This window comes from Marmota marmota, unplaced genomic scaffold, assembly GCF_001458135.2.
Source record: "Marmota marmota marmota unplaced genomic scaffold, marMar, whole genome shotgun sequence".
Classification (NCBI taxonomy): Eukaryota; Metazoa; Chordata; class Mammalia; order Rodentia; family Sciuridae; genus Marmota; species Marmota marmota.
The window spans coordinates 783100-799824 of NW_026000172.1; the positions used below are offsets into that span (position 1 = coordinate 783100).

Consider the following 16725-nt stretch of genomic DNA (forward strand, 5'->3'; position numbering starts at 1 on the left):
CTTATCAGGGTAGACTGGCATGGTGTCCTGCATTTGCTTCTGGACAAGCCTGGCTCTGTTGCTCCCCTCACAGCTCCAGGCCAGCAGCCGAGCTGGGGGTGGGGGCAGGTAAGAGCCCCCTCCATGCCTCCATCCTTCCTCCAGGCCTAACACACTGCAGGTGGGACCCATTCCAGAGGTGAGGATGACAGATGGCCTTCCAGATGCAGAAGGGAACTCCCCCAAGTGTGGCTGGTGACAAGCCCTGCCATCTGCCTCATGTCACCTTTGCTGGACTTAAACAAGGCTTTGTTCTGTGAATTCCTGCAGCAGCGCCCTCAGACCAGCAGAGGGGGATGCGGGCACAGTGGGCTTGGAAGGGAGGAGAGCTGCACCTGGGCCACGTTGCAGGAGCCTCAGTCAGGTGTCCTCCTTCCCTCCCGTCACCTGAAGGCCCACTAGGAACATGGGCCCCACCTGTGGGGGCTAGGCTGCATTCCAGGGCTCTGGCTGAAGGGGAGCAGCTGTCCCCTCAGGAGCAGCAGTGGTCTTTCCTCCCCCTCATGGCCTGCTTGAGGCTCCTCAGACCATAGTGCTCATGGCTGCTTCCCTCAAACCTTCGGCAGTGGCCAGTGGTGTAGTCCAGGAGCTGTTAAGGTACAGGGCTGCCAGAGGGGAATGAACCCTTTGACAGGAGATGCAGAAATCTTAACCTGTGCGTTTTCCTTGGGGAATGTCCTTGCCCTCCATGGGGACTTGCAGTACTCCGTAAATCTAAAACCATTGCCAGAGCCACTGTATGCGTGCTGGCCTCTTGCCTTTCAAAGCTGTGCCTGGCACCAGCTCTTGCATCCTGTCAGGTCAAGGATGGGAGGATGTGGGGATCTGCAAAAGGCAGCTGGTTTTTTAGTGCTGTGTGGCACAAAATCAGCAAGAAGAATTGATCAGCTTTGGAGCTGGGAGCACCACTGCCTCAGGACGCAGCCCTGCCTGGCCTCAGGGCTGCAGGCTTGTCCAGGCCACACCTGCTGTAGCACCCCTCTGCCCCTTGGCGCTCCTCCCTTTGCTGTCTCTCCCCCACACCACACACAGGAGAAGGAAGCGGGGTGAAGACAAGAGGGGCACCTTGCCCAGGAGCAAGAGAGGCAGACGCCCAGACCAGAATGATGCTTATCTCTCAGCCCCACCGTGGGCCATCAGCCAGCAGGACCCAGGCCACCTCTAGTCCCCCTTGCCTCCATGGCCCTAGGGACTGTGAAGCGTCTGGAGGGACAATGAAAACCCACCCAGGCAGGCAGTGGGAGAGTGGGGAAGGCACTGGTTTCCTTTATTGAAGTCAGCGGGGCTTCTCAACACTGAGCACACAAAGGCAGGCAGGGGCAGGGGGACGCCCACCCTCACTTCCAGTCCTTAAAGAATTGCTTGAAGATGGGACTCTCTCGGCCCTGGGGCAGAATCTCCACCTGCAGGACAGTGGGGAGAAGGCTGGCTTGGAAGCTGCCACCTCTGTCACTAACAGGGTGTGGGACAGAAGGCCCAAGCACATGCAGGCCAGGCCAGGCCAGGCAGCTCCTTCAGATACGCAGAGAGAGGAGACGGGTTACAGGGACCGGGCTGAGAAAGCCCTGCTTCAAGGACCGGTGCAGTTTGGCAGAGGCCACCTGTTATCCATGAGCCCTATCAGAACAATAGGCTACCAGGGGCAGTCACAGCCAAGGACAGTGGTCCCAGGGAGCACAGGCCAGCCACACTGGACAAGGAGGCCCAGGAGTGGGGCCTGGGGCCCAAGGTGCCTCCTCACCTGAGTGTTTGCGGCATACTGCATGCGGGAGATGAAGCCTTCCGCTACGTGCAGGGCCGCCTGCCGCTCCTTCTCGTTAGCCTTTCGCCCTGCAGCACAGGAAGAGTGAAGAACAGAGATCCTTTAGAGTTTCCATCCCATTTTTCTTGAGGAAATTTAACAGGGGTCCACAGAATAGCTATCAAATTTTTGTTAATGAGAATGCCAAATAGCTCTTTGGAAGTATGAAATCTGCCTCGTAATACTTTTTCTAAACTGGCATCTCAAAGGTAAATGAAAACTACTTCTGCCAGGTCTGACCATCAAAACCCACTCTGGAGCACTTGACCACATGGATTCCATCTCCAGCAGCACAAACTATCTTCTGCTCTGACCAGGGCCCTTCATCAGGAAGAATGGGTTTTCTCTCTCCATCAAACTGTAGGGGCAGGACCCTCACCTATTGTGCCTGTCAATTGTATGGTTAGCAAGCCTTTTCTTTTCTTTGTACTGAGGACTGAACCCGGGGCACTTTATCACTGAACCATATCCCCAGCCGTTATTTATTTGTGGTGGTGCTGGGGATTGATTCAGGACCTTGTGCATGCGAGGGAAGCACTCTACCAACTGAACCATATCCCCAGCCCTTATTTTGTATTTTGAGACAGGGTTTCACCAAGTTGCCCAGGCTGGCCTTGAACTTGCGATTCTCCTGTCTCAGCCTTCCAAATTGCTTTAATACAGGCGTGGCCACCGTGCCCAACTCAAGCCTTCTTGACAAACTGAGAACAAAAGGGACAATTTATTATGGAGAACAGACTCCTATAATGCCAGCGAGTCTCCACTGGCATAATGGTTATGCTACTGGAGTGCTCATCAAAATAAACCACGCAGAATCCACCCATTTCTGCAGACAGTCCTTAAACCCAACCTGTGCTCCAGTTCAAGGCATTTTTCCCAAAGAAATAGTGCTGGAAACAGTGGCTGGCTCTGCAGCCAGGCTGTGGGGACCCCGTGAACTACAGCATATCTGAACTGACATGCTTCAACTCCCTGTGAACACACCAGCTGCACCCGACCCACAGGCACCCATCTTCCTGGCTCTCAAACTCCCCGTTTCTCCTCTGGATTCTCTTTCTGTAATAATTCTTTGCTTGAGGTTCCTATGCTTGGCATCAGTGCTGTGGGGCACGTCCCCTCCAGGGAGTGCAAAAGCAGCCCCAGCAGGAGCCTCTCTCGTCCCCTCCCCAAACCCTAGAGATCAACCATGCTGCCAGCACCTCCAGGCCCCTATCCCAGGTCTCTGCTGGATTTGGGAGGCCGCAGTATGAGTCGCTGGGAGCCGCCATCTCTGGACGCCTCACTTCTCTTCCTGACCAGGCTGGGGGCTGGCAAGTTCCACATCTTGTTAACCCTGTAGCTATCTCATCAAGACCATCAGATAAACACAGTTCCTGCCTTTGAGAAGCTTGTCAGCTGGTCAGGGAGGTGAAACAGGCTCCAGAAAGCAAAGCCAGGGTCCAGGGCCTGAGGGCCAGAGCCGGCAGGACAGGACGGCTGAGCACAGCAGTCTCCCTCCAGCCAATACCATCTCTCGATACCATCTCTTGGGAAACAAGTTCTGCGAGTTCACCACCCATTGCATAAGGAGATGTGTAATTTATCTAGAATTTACCTGTCACACCTTGAGGCAGAGTCCAAGATTGGGGTCTCCAAGCCCTGAAGGCCAAGGAAGGGGCTAAAAGAGTGGTTCCCAGGAGTGGTAGCTGCCCCCAGGCCTAGCGAGCCTGAATCTCTGGGGCAGGACCCAGCAACACGTCTGAGCAGGCCCTCAGCGACTGCAGGGGGCTGCAGCTTCAGAGCAGTGGCCATGGGTGCCTGCCTGGGCCAGGGCAGCTACAGGGCCCAGGTGGCTGTGGAGGAGCCCCACGTACCCTTCCAGATGTAGATCTTGCCACAGAGCCCGTTGTCCAGCACGAAGCAGTCGTCGGGCACCAGCAGCTCAGGGGCAAAGGGGCTGGAGTCGGCCACTTTGGTCAGGTCCATCTGTCCAGTGGCATCAGAGACCTGAGGGAGGAAGGGCACGCTGAGTTTGACTTCCCCGAGCACCAGCCCTCGTCTCAGCCCAGAGAGGGCCAGGGCCCTCTCTGCTGCTCCCCAGAGCCTTGCCCTGGCCAAGGCAGCCCCCACCCCTGCCCTCCACCTCGGTACTGCTGGGCACTGCCCGGTGACCCATCAGAGGAGTTCAACAGAGGACGCTTGGAACTAGCTTCTGAACTTCACCAGGAAGGGCCCCAAAGTGAAATAACAGTTATGTCCTTGGGGATTGCCACCCCCCACTTCCCATCCTCCTGCCCTCTGAGCCGCTCCTCTCTCTTCAGCCCCGGCCCTGCGGCTGCTGCACAAGGCCTGGAGTGCCCACCTTGTAGAGAGCCGCGGCCTGGGCATTCGTCTGGTCAGCTGTGAGGTCTTCTTCAGGGTTCCCCTCCTTCAGAGTAGGCTTGGGGCCCAGAACCTGCAGAGCCAGAGCAGGCCAGGTATACTGGAATTCCTGCCCCCAAACTTTAAAGCCGTCATGCTCAGGGCCACCCCTCTTGTCTGGCTCACCATGTCCTGCACCAAGGCACTAGGAGAGTGAGCACAACCCACCCACCAGCCAGGCTGCCTGCTCCTCCGTCACAGAGATGCCTGTACCCTGGCCCAGCCACCCTCGCATCCCAGCTCATCACTGACTCTCTTGACCACTTCTAAGCAGGGCGCCCAGCTGCCCACGCCAGTGTCCTCCAACCTGGATCATCTCAGCAGGCTCCTCCCCATCGGTGACGATCTCCACTTGGGCCTTGCCCTGCCGCTCGCTGTCCCGGATGGCCAGGGCCAGGTCCCGGGCCTTGTTGCGCTCCAGGATGTTGGACCTCCCACCACACCAGGCAAAGATGCTCTGCAGGGAAGGGAGCAGCCCGTTCACAGCCAGCGGCCGAGTCCTGCCCCAGCCCAGAAGGGTCCTGCCTCCCCTGTTCTTCTTGGAGGACTGACCCTGGAGGTGTGACAGAAGGCAGGGACAGACCCCAGAGGCCTTAGAGGAAGGCTGTGCGTATTCCTGCCCATGTCACCTCTTTACCTCATTAGAGCCAGCCTCTCGCTCTAGGAAGTGAGCCTGACGGATTTGCTCCCTGCCCTGTGCCCTTGCCAAAGCTGAGCTGGCACATAGTTAGGCACAATACAGATGTGTGCTGAACGGGCGGGGTAGGGGGAGGCTGCGGGGAAGTGGGGATGCCACCCTAGAGCTGTTTCCCCTCCCCCGTCTCCTCTCCTGAACTGCCACTTGGTACAAGGCCTGTCCTTGTGCCCCTGCCTCTTCTCACCACCACCGCCCTTCCTGAGAACAGCAAGGTTGACCCTCCTGCCTAATCTTCAGCCATCCTCCAGCCCCAAAGCAGTGTCCTCAAGGCCTTCCTTAGCCACCTGCACTCCAGGACCATGCCCCTTCCCCTCCCCAGCCCTGCTCACCTGCTCCCTCCCCTGAAGGTCCATCTTTGGCTCCTCCCTGGGATGGCAGGTTGGTGGTCCCTCCCTGCCTGAGAGCCCAGCCCCTGGCCTATGCCCCACTCACTGCTGCATGGGCTAGGATGGAGACAGGCCATCTTGGCTGCCTCCCCAGGCCTCCATGCTGGCCCAGAGGAGCATCCTGGACTCAATGCATGAGAGGCCGGCAGGCAAGTAGCCCAGGCCACCACGGCTCCTGAGAGGGAGGGAGTGGACTCAGAGCCTGGGAACACCGCCGGAGGCCGGCTCTGCCCACAGTGGCCCTCTAATGTGGGTGCAACCAGATTCGACCAAGGATCAGAAATACTCGGACACATTGTGTCTGTGCTCCCTGCCGTTACTCCCTACCTCTCCGGCATTCACCCAGGAGGTGTTGTGGTCACCTGGAGGGGACCAAGTACACAGTGAAGTGCCTGAGTCCACATAGAGGCCATCTTACACAGGTCAGAGCCACGGGGCTCTGGTGGCCGTGGCCCTGGAGACAACCCCAAGGGCTGGGCTCGGGATGGCACTCCCTGGTGGAGGGTCCACTAGGAGTGGGGTATGGCCTCATTCCTTGCCCAGCCTCGGCCACCCACCTGGCCCAGGTCCAGGATGAAGCAGTCCCCGGTGTTGAAGCTGTCCCAGCTCAGCGCCCGCTCCGTGGCCCGGATGTTCTTCTTCCCCTTCACCTGGTACAGCTTCCTGATGGCCGCCGGGGCCGTCCCAGGGGAGGTCTTGTGGAATGCTGACTCCACACCACCTTCCTGCAGCCCAGAAGGGACCCCTTCATGTGCCTGAGCTACCAGGGCTCTGCACCCCACCCGCAGGAGACAGGCAGGAAGGGGGGACACGGGCTGGAGCTGCCCTGACCTGGTACTTGAGGCCCCGCGGGAAGTAGCTCATGAAGAGGTCAGACTCGTTGCCCTGCACCTCCCGGTGCTGCACGGGCCGCTCCCCCAGCAGGGTGTTGAGGTGGACGGCCAGCACAGCGCAGGCCCCCTGCTCGTCCCGGGAAGACTGCTGGCCTGGGGCAGGAGGGAGGTGGAAGGGCAAGGTCCCCGAGGCCCATGCCAGCCCTCACCCTGAGCGAGACCCCACCACCCTGCCCCATACCTATCCACAGGTGGAGATGAGAGAGCTCTTCCGGGCCGTTGTACAGCACCAGGTAGGAGTCCCCCGAGAAAAAGACGCCCTGGGTCTCGCGCGCCACAGGCACCGGCTTCAGCTTCTCCACCCGCCACACGTGCAGGCCAGGATCCCGCACGGAGGCCGGGAATGGAGAGCCACTGCGGGGAGGGAGAAGGTTGGTGCCCAGGACTGGAGGAGTGGATGATGGCTCAGGGAGTGGGCAGCCCTGGAAGTGCTGGGAGGGGAGGGTGAGTGGCTGCCTACCTCTTGGGGATGGGCGTGAACATGCTGTCTCCGGACCTGCAAGACAGAGTATCCTTGTCACAGGGACTCAAGGGCCCTCACATATGGGTCTGGAAGGCCCTGCCAGGTGGCCAGGTATATTCAACTACTTCACTTACAGGAGCCCAAGAGGGGATTGCCCCTGGTTCCATTACACAGGCAAAGAAAAGCAGGTGGAGAGTCAAAGTCCAAGGTCACACATGGTCACTCAGCTGTGCATGGCTTGTGGAGACCAGATCTCTGCACCTGGCCAGGTGTCCCAACTGTCTGACCTCTCAGCCACACCTGCCTTCCACTCAGACCCCGATAACCAAGATTGGGAGGCAGCTCTCTAAGCAGAAACTGCCATTAGAAAAGCCAAAAGCCAATGGCTTCAGCTTCCACCATAAAAAGAAAAGGACAGAAAAGGACAGATGGGCGCAGCGGTGCATGCCTATGATCCCAGCAGCCCGGGAGGCTGAGGCAGGAGGATTGCAAGTTCAAAGCCAGCCTCAGCAACATCGAGGCACTCAGCAACTCAGTGAGCCCCTGTCTCTAAATAAAATACAAAATAGGGCTGGGATGTGGCTCAGTGGTCAAGTGCCCCTGAGTTTAATCCTTGGTATCAAAAAAAAAAAGCCCAAAATGAAAAGGACAAGCAAATGAAACCCAAAACAATCAGAAGGAATTAAATAATAAAAATAAAAGCAGCCGGGTGCAGTGGCACACGCCTGTAATCCCAGCAACTCTGGAGGCTGAAGCAGGAGGCTCACAAGTTCAAGACCAGCCTCAGCAATTTAGCAAGACCCTGTCTCAAGACCCTGGGGATGTAGCCCTGGTAGACAGAGCATCAGAGGGTTCAATCACTAGTACTGCATTAAAAAAAAACTATACCTCCCCTTGCTTAATCTATTCATTTTATAAACTAATCAAAGTTCACAGGTAATTTTCCCAAGAGGGGGTAGGTTTGCAATAACTCTAAGATGCTCAGGTTTCCCATAAAGGTGGGAGAGACGGGTCTGGGAAGACTGAGCTTGAGAAGTGAGAGGGCTGGACAGGTGCATGGGACCTCAGATCAGCATTGTCCTTCCTTGTCCTTCTCCTTGTCTCTCCTACTTCTTATTTCTTCTAACCTGCCTCGAAGTCACTGTAGGTTCTGTAGATATTCAAATGACAACTGAAGGATTTCAGAAGTTTTATGCCAGTGCATTCACTGTCTCACGTGAACAATGAACAAGCATCCTGGAAGGTACAGAGTGAGAACTCAAGGAGAAACAGACGGCCCGAGCTGGGGCTGAAAGGCACCTACCAAACACAGCAAAGTGAAGCCTTACTAAATGTCCTTAAAGGCTGCCTAACTACTCCCTGCCCTCAGCGGCTCCCCAGCCTGGTCCCTGGCATCACTGTGTGCCCAGCTCCCTTCAGTGCTGGCATGAAGCACCCATCTCTATTGCATGGGTCAGGAGGGACGACCCATGGCACGGATTGTGGGGAGAATACAAAAAGCAGGCATTTTAAAAACACATCATCATCTTTAAGGTCCAGAAAATGGGTGGCGACAGCTGGTTTCTTCCCACATTGGGGCACTCCACACAACACACACCATGTGCCCACCCAGCTCAGCTTTGCAAGGGGCCTCCCTCTAGGCAGAGTCAGGGCGAAGGGAACCAGCTGAGAAGCCAAGGGGCATCACTGGGAGGATCTTGGAGCCACTGAATGGAGGCCAGGCGAGCAGGGGCGTTCTGAGCAGGCACCAGGGCGGGTGAGAGCAGGGTGATGGGTGTGCAGTGCCTGAAAACCACGCCTTTCCTTTTCCACCAGCAGCTACAGAATAGCAGAGGCGTTCTTTGGCATCCCAGGAGGAGAGGAAGGGAGGGGAGTTGCTTCTGGGTCTCACAAAGGGTCACATGCTATGCCCACAGGCCCTGGCTGAGTCACCAGCAGGGAGAGCTCAAGGAAGGAGTGCGGTCAGAAGCTGTGGGCTTCCCTAGTCTGGATTCTGTGCTACGAGAACTCAAAGCTCAAACAAGCAGGCTACCTGTCCAGGCCGTGAGCCCCCACAGCAGGGCGAGTGGCCTTGGGGTCCTATAGAAGGTAGGTGCGGGGCTGGTGCTGCACTCAGTGATAAAGCATTGCCAGGCATGCGTGAGGCCTTGGGTTTAATGCCTGGCACTGCAAAAAAGGAAAAATACTAAAACAAAATTTTTTTTAAATAAAGTACGTGCTGACAACGCTTTGGGGAACCTCCCCTGTGTCTCCCTGTGAACCCCAGGGTTAGCAAAGGACCCGACCAGCAAGCTTCACCAGAAGCCATCCTCCACATCCAGCCACCTTCAGCGTCATCAGGGCTACATCCTCTGCCTCCCCCCAGGGGCCTCGGGTCAGGGTCAGCCTGGCTGGTCTTCAACAAGTCTCTGAGGGTCGGTTAAACAGAACCCTGCCCTGCTGTTCCCCTGGAATCATCTGCCATCCCTGGCCCTTGCCCTGCTCCTTAGCTTCCGCCCACGCTGCATTCAGAATGAGCCCGGTCTCTCCCACCTGCTGCACGACCCTGTCACTGTGGTCCTGTACCCTGGACAGGCCAATAAGGTGATCCCTGGGTGGCTTTAACTGGTCTCCGTGAGTAAGCGGTCCCCTATGGGCCGCAGGCCTGAGGCCTCGCTCCTTTGCTCTGCAGTGAGGTTGCGCATCCACATGCTGACCGCATGCTGAAGTCACCCCGTGCTGCTGTGGACTCTGTCTGGAGCAGAGTCACCCTTGACATACCAGGATTTTTGTAAACTCCCAATACCTGGCCCCAGACTTGGCCAGCTACAAGCAGGCTCCCTGGGTAGAGCCTGGGCTGCCCCGTCAGATCCCTGTCCCCCACCTCGCCCCAGGCTCTCTCAGGAGGGACCAACCCAACCTCTGGTCCTTCCCTCTTTTCCCCTCCTGCCAGCCGCTGGCACCCACAGCTCCTCGGCCTCCTCCATGTGTGCCTCCAGCCTCACACCCATCAGAGCCCAGCATCCCAGGCCCACATTAAGGGTCCAAGGGATCTTCCAGATCCTCCACCTCAGCCTCCCCAGGAGTTCCCCCAGGCCTCCCACCTGGGAGGAAAGCTCCAGGCCCCACTGCAGGTGGCCCTGCAGCAAGACCTGACTACTCCACGTCTCCGCCTAAGCAAAGGGCACTCTCATGCCTCTCTCTGCGTGTCCCCCAAGCAGCCTGTGGCTGTCCACTCTGTTCCACTCCTTCAAGGCCTGTGCTGGGGCTCAGCACAGGCAGGAAGGGGAGCACAAACCCAAGGAACAGCCCAGGCTTCTGCGTCCAGCTGCAGGGCGTAGTGAGGTAGAGGGCCACCATGCCCAAGGAAACCTCAAACCTCCCCTGGGCGGGACGTCATTGAATCACAGACCCAGCGTGAGAAGGAGCCCTAATGCTCATCTAGTTCAGTCCAGCCCCACATCTGCCTCCTGACACATACCCAGACATGCACAGCACAGAGCTCCCCTGCAGCATCCTCTACCAGCCCCTCTTGGATGCCATTGGAGATGGGGAACGCATCTCTAGGGAAAACAGCCTCTTCTATGTCTCCCCCCAGGTACTGAGGGTTGAACTCAGGGCCACTCCCATGCTAAGCCAGCACTCTACCACTAAGCTGAACCCCCGGCCCTTTTTATTTTGAGACAGAGTCTCACTAATTGCCCAGGCCTTGAACTTGCTATCCTCCTGCCTCAGCCTCCTGAGCCACTGGGGTTGCAGGCGTGTGCCACCGAGCCCAGCTAATGCACACCTTTGAGGAAATGCTTGACAGCCGTCAGTGTCCCCATTCCTCCGGGTACCTGTGGGATATTTGCCCTCCTCAGGCCCTAATTCCATAGACTCCTGACTGGCCTCTTCCCCTCACAGCCCGGCTGCCCCTCAGTGTGCAATGCACTTGTCCTTCTGGATAAGGGCAGAGAGGAGGTCTGCTCCAGAACCACACCAGACCCCCAGCCTGGAGGGCTCCTCCCCAGGTTCTACCTCCTCCTCCGACCCCAGGCAGGCCCTCCGCAGGGAGTTGGCCAAAGTGCCTCCAGCAGAAGGCCGGGCCTGCCCGCCTGGCTGGAGCCCCTCCAGTGGTCAGACCCCCCACAGTCCTGCTCCAGGGCACTAGGTGCTGCCCAGGGGGACAGAATTCGCACTGGGGGTCTCAGGCATCCCTAGGGAGTCTTCCACCACCTCTCACACTCAGGGTAAGCCCGGGCTCCTCCCTCTGCCTCTAGGGCACAGCCCACCAGGACGCTCCCATCCCCCAGGTCAGTTTGGAGAGGCAGTCAGGTAGGAACCAGAGTCTGGCATAAGCCTGCCAGGGCTACAGGCCAGGGCCACCATTCCTGGCTGTTTCCAGACCCTGCAAGTCACCCTTCCCTGTTCATCCAGAGGGTCCCAGCCAGTCCCACTCCCAAGGCCACTCCCCGTCACCTCGCCTTGTTCCTGCTCCTGCTGCTCCGCTTTGCTCTCTACTTCTCCCAGCCAGCCCCGCCCCAGCTCTCACTTCCCTCTCTCCTCCAGGCTGCCCCACCCACCTGCCCCGCCCTGGGAGGACGGGCAGGCCTGCACAGGGGAGAGCCAGCATGTGGTGCTGTTAGGCACCTCCTCAGGGCGTCCATAGGAAGACTAGAGGTGGCCTTGGGCCAGGAGGCCCTGGCCAGCATGTCTGAGTCTGGGGCCAGCAAGAAAAGCCTTGCTCCCCATTCACCAGTCCAGTGGCAGCCTGCACAGCCCTGCGTGGCCTGGTTAGTGTCATTTCCTGGGTGGGGTCACTGACTGTCCCAATTTGTTTTCCCCTTGCCCTGAATGCTCTTGATTTCTTTGGGTTTTTGTTGTTGTCATTGCTTGTTTGGGTACTGGGGATGGAACCCAGAGGCACTTAACCACTGAGCCAGATCCTTTTGATTTTCTGCAGCTCGCTAAACTGCTGAGGCTGGCTTTGAACTTGCAATCCTCCTACCTCAGCCTCCCAGGTTGCTGGGATTATTGACCTGTGCTGCCACTGCACCCAGCTAGATTGGTTTCAAGTTCAGTTCTGAGAGAGGTCTGAGCCCCAGAGTGCTCAAGATGACTGCTGGCTGGCTGCTCGCTCACCAGGCACTGGCTGCTCTTGGGAAGCAACAGAAACCAGTGCAACTCAGGCTGACGGAGTGCCAAGTCAGTCAGAGACGCACAGCTGGTCAGGTCCAGCTTGAGGCCACACAGGGAGCAGGGCCCCCCATTCCCTCTGAATTGGTGTGGAAAGAAAAGTGGGGCTCAGGTGAGGCTCCAGGATGAAGTGAGTACCAGTGACTCCACCTGCTGGCTTGGGGCTGCCCGTGTCCCTGAAAAGCACTGGTCAGCAGGGCTATGTGGAGTCAAGGCTCCACCTGGGAGCAGTGGTGGGCACATGGAGCAAACCCCAGAATGAACCTCTCCATTAGCTGACCTCTCACCAAACCAAGGTGTCCAACTGCCCCAGAGTGCTGGATGGATGCTTCTTTTCCTTTTTTAATTATTTTTGCAGTATTAGGTTTGGGACCCGCGGCCTTGCACATGCTGAGCAAGAGCTCTATTACTGAGCTACACCCCCACCCTTTTAAAATTTTATTTTGAGACAGGGTCTTGCTAAGTTGACCAGGCTGGCCTGGAACTTGGAAGGAGGGAGCCAGGTGCCGCAGAGGGCGGGCCCCTGAGCCCCAGCTGCTCAGTGGCTGAGGTGTGGGGACCACTTGAGCCTGGGTGTCCAGCCTGGGCACACAGTGAGACCTGTCACACATAGAGGAGGTAGGTCGCATGCCTGGGAGCTCAATGTGCCTGCCAGCCACCTCTGGTACAAGGCTGTAAAGGATCAGTTTTCCTTCCTTCAGTGCCCCTCACAAGACTGCACAAGTTTGTCCCAAATGGAGTGAAGGAAGCACCTCCTTGCCAAGGCCCCACATGGCACACCGCCCTTCTTCCCTGTGGATCACAGAGCAGGCACACCCCCGAGGCCCAGGGAGGTGGACAGCCACCACAACCTCCAACCCCAAGCCCCAGAGGGTGCTTCTCAGTGACCCCACCTCCAGCTGGCCACTCAGGACCATACCTCAGGGCAAGTCTGGGGCTGGGGCAGCTCAGGACAACCACGCTGTACACAGCTCTGCAGGGGGTTGCAGTGTGCCTTCCCAGTCTGTCCCTAGGTCCTTGGCCTTTCAGGCTACCAATAGCTACTGTTTGAACTTGGTGAGTCAGATGGGATCTTGTTGAGCCTCTGCCTCTGCCAGCACTGCTCAGGCTTAACAAAGGAAGTTTGAGGGAGGTTCAGTCCACTCCTCTGGGGTGATGCTGGTTTCTGACCTGGGCTGGTCTTCGCAGCAACACCTGGAGGAGAGCCGCTGGCCAGGCTCTGCTCCAGCAGCCACGCTCTTGCAGCATGCAAGGCAGCAGAGGTCCTCACTCCCACCTCAGCTCCAGAATGTGACCTCCGGCTCCTTCAGGGCTCCACATGCAGTGCAGAGGCCTGTCCACTTCTTGAGCAGCCGCTTTGTGGAGCCACCCAGAATAGTTTCTCCACGGCCTGCTGGTGGGTGTGAAACCACAGCACCTGGCTCCTCCTCGGCATGAGTACCAAGCAGCCCCACTCCAGAAGTGCCAGCCCACCCTCTTCACCCACCTCTGCTACCTGCAGACACAGCTGAAACCCTCCACAGTGCCCCCAGCTGCTCTGGGCATCAAGGCCACTGGGACATCTAGTCTGCGGGGGAGTCTTTCCAGCCACACCCCACCAGCAAGTGTGTGCTGGTGTACCCAGTACCCTATTGCCCTTGGTCTGGCTCTGCACAGCCGGGATGAAACATCCATGTAGGCCAGCTTCACAGTGAAGTGAACTGATGGCAAATAACTCATGATTCTGACAGATGCAACAGCCACCTGGCTCACGTCCCTGCCAAGTATGAAACACTTCCACCACCCAAAAGGTTCCCTCCCCACTGTTTTGCCATGTGCCACATGAATGGCACTCAGTAGGTGACAGACTCCCCAAAATCTCTACCGAATATCTTAACAGATTAGAGAGCAAAACTCCCACATCCCAGGACTGCGGCAGCTTTCAGCCTTTCAAGGCCCCAGGGACAGAAACCCCAGCCCTCTGCAATGGAGACTGGGAGGCTGCAGCCTGGCAGCCGGTGAGAGGCCCTTAGAAAAGCCTAAAGCCCCTTGTGGACAGGGGCTGTTGCCATTGGTATTAATAAACTATTTCTAAGACAAACATTTGGTTGAGAAAAAAACAGAAGAGCCTGGGTTTTGACTGCCCCCAAACGGCCAGCTTCCTACTACTGTATCCGGGTACACAGACTAAAAACTCCTGAAACTGCAAAGGAGTCTCCCTAGCAAGGTCTTGTGCTGCCATCCACTACCGACTGGGCCACCCGCTTCAGGTCTTAGGTTCCGGTCCATAAGATGCTCCTGACTCCAGTCCAGAGGTGCAGCTCATGCCACCGTTCCTCACCCAGGGGCTGATTTGAACCTGCTGCAATTCGTCACAATCCCAGCCAGCCTCGGAATTGCCCACACTTCTCAGGGTGCTTCTAGCCTGTGAACTTGACCTGCAAACCCATTTTTCTAGATCATCTCTCATTCCCTGAGGAGAGGTGGACATAGTGTGTAAATAAGACCTAAGATTCAGAAATATCTGTTTATCATGTGTGTGTGTCTAGTGCTGAGGGGGAAACCAAGGCTCACTCTGTCTTTCTTGGTACTAGGATTAAACCCAGGGACCCTAACCACTGAGCCATACCCCCAGCTCTTTCTTAATTTTTTATTTTGAGACAGGGTCTTGGTAAGTTGCTTAGGCTCTCGCTAAGGTGCTGAGACTGACTTTGAACTTGCAATCCTCCTGCCTCAGCCTCCCCAGTCCTTTGAATTACAGGTGTATGTCCCCTGTCTGGCTCTTTTTCTTTTCCATAAGCTTTTTGGAGCATTACAATTATACATAATAGTGGGACCATCTGTTACATATTCATTCATGCACACAATATAACAATATTATTTGGTCAACATCATCCCCCAGGATTTTCCTGTCTTTCCCCTCTTCCCTCCCCTTGACTCTTTCCCTTTGATTTTTGTGAGACTTTTCTTCCCTTTTTCCTCTCTAGCTACCATATGTGGGGAAAAAACATCCAATTCTTGACCTTTTTCCTTTATTTGGTGCTGGCAAATGAACACAGGGGCCCTTGACCACTAAACCACATCCCAGCTCTTTTATTATTATTATTATTATTTTAGATGTACCTTTATTTTATTTATTTTTATGTGGTGCTGAGGATCAAACCCAGGGCCTCACACATGCAGGCAAGCACTTTGCCACTGAGCCCCAGCCCCCACCCCCAGCTTTTTGAGACAAGATCTTGCTAAGTTGCCCAGGTGGGCCTTGAACTTATGATTCTTCTGCCTCTGCCTCACAAATACCTGGGATTTCAGGTGGTTTTCCTTGTTTTCTCTTTTGAAGTGAGACTCCTTAAGGTCCAGAGCCAGATTCTGATACCGCCCCCCCCCCCACACACCTTGGGGTTTAGTTTACTTAATTCACACACACACACACACACACACACACACACACACCTTCATTCTTTGATTCTCAAAGCAAAGTACAGGCCAGAGTTGCCCATATATTTTGTTGGTGAACACAGACTTCCTCCGTGTTCCCCTTGGTAGAGTTTAAGTCTCCATCGGCCACCCAGTGACCAGCCTAGGGCACAGCCAGTCCTCTGAGGGCCTGAGCTCTTTCTCTCTGCAGTGCGGGGCAGAACCCAGTGTTGTTGTGTGAACCTATAAATACAATCAGTAAGAGTGTAAGTTATAGGTTATAGAGTAGTAAAAAAATAGATTATTGATATGTAAGATTTTGATAAGTGAGATAAGACAATGATAAAGCAAGAACTGTCACAGACTGGCCTAAGACTCCATTTTGCTGCCTTCTGTTAAGAAAAACAAAAACTATTACAAGAGCTGTTTCTGAGAAACTAAAACGAAAGCAGATTTCTAACACCTGCTCGGACCCAAGATGCCACTGCCTTGCGCTAATTGCTGTCTTAGCGTCTATGACTGGCTTGCTTGCATGACGCTAAGCAAAGTCCCCAAGCTGTGGTTTTTCGTCCTTAAATTCCCAAGACACAGGCCAGGAAAAGGCTGTTCTCCCACACAGCTTCAGTCTCTAGAGTGGGTGGCAGTCCCCCACCAGGTGAATAAAGCTCTCTTTGATTTGAATTCGGACTTTGAGCGTTTCTTGACGCGGCTCCCCATAACACCCAGGAGGCCTCCACACTACAGCCCCGGCCCCTTTTATTTTGTATTTTGAGACAGGGTCTCACTGAGTTGCGCAGGCTGGCCTCGACCACGCGATCCTCCTGCATCAGCCTCCTGTGTCTCCGGCAAGACAGGCGGGTGCCGCCACGCCCTGCTGCCCGGCCTGGGCCTCTATGCCAGGCAGGGCTGGGCCTCCCAGCCCACGTCCCCACTCGAGGGGGGACGTGGCAGGGACGCGCCCCTCTAGGTGCCACGGGGTGCCGTTCTGGAGGCAAGTACGTCGCGGGGCCGACAGTCGGGACAGGGAGGACCTCAGCCTGGCCGAGCGCCCACAGCCGGGTCATCCTGGCGGGCCGTGAACTGAAATCCTCGGAGAGGCGGCCGCAGCCCTCTGCCGCGCCAGGCCCACAGTGCCGGGACACAGTCACCAGCACCAGACTCTGACGCAGGCCTCGAAACGCCCGCATGCACGCACGGACGCAGGGACGCACACACGCACCCATCGGGCGCTCTGATCCAGTCGTGCGAGTTACGCACCCCAGCGGGGCGTGGCCTCGGACGCAGCACGCTCGCACGCACGCAAGCACGCGCCGGCCGTCCTGGCTCCGCCCCTCCGGCTGTCCCTCCCAGCGGCCGTGGGGCGGGCCTTGGCGCGGTGCAGTGGGGGCGCGGTCAGGAGTGGTGGCCCGGATCGCGGGTGCTGCCAGCGGTGGAGGGGAGGGTCGGGCAAATTAGAGGGCGCGGCTTCCCGACCCTGCACGCTGCACGCTGCA

The 16725-nt window shown here is 56.8% G+C and overlaps 1 protein-coding gene across 5 annotated transcripts in view; it reads right to left on the bottom strand.

Annotated features, from left to right (window-relative positions):
- Positions 1-1280: 1280 nt before the first annotated feature.
- The window catches only part of Capg (capping actin protein, gelsolin like), a 15803-nt gene continuing 358 nt past the window's right edge, over positions 1281-16725 (bottom strand). Inside the window, exons 1-11 of one of the 5 annotated variants that reach the window (XM_048787773.1) lie at positions 11125-11239; positions 6677-6712; positions 6398-6570; positions 6155-6309; positions 5881-6048; positions 4548-4697; positions 4182-4274; positions 3694-3826; positions 2094-2161; positions 1781-1869; positions 1281-1442 (exon numbers count right to left, since the gene is read on the bottom strand). In XM_048787773.1, the coding sequence (XP_048643730.1) occupies positions 1825-1869; positions 2094-2161; positions 3694-3826; positions 4182-4274; positions 4548-4697; positions 5881-6048; positions 6155-6309; positions 6398-6570; positions 6677-6699 (1008 nt within the window). In that variant the 5' untranslated portion in view covers positions 6700-6712; positions 11125-11239 and the 3' untranslated portion in view covers positions 1281-1442; positions 1781-1824. Of the gene's footprint in view, positions 1443-1780; positions 1870-2093; positions 2162-3693; positions 3827-4181; positions 4275-4547; positions 4698-5880; positions 6049-6154; positions 6310-6397; positions 6571-6676; positions 6713-10448; positions 10468-11119; positions 11240-16725 lie in introns of those variants that run through there. The other 4 variants (XM_015506314.2, XM_015506313.2, XM_048787774.1 and 1 more) reach the window with 4 other exon arrangements.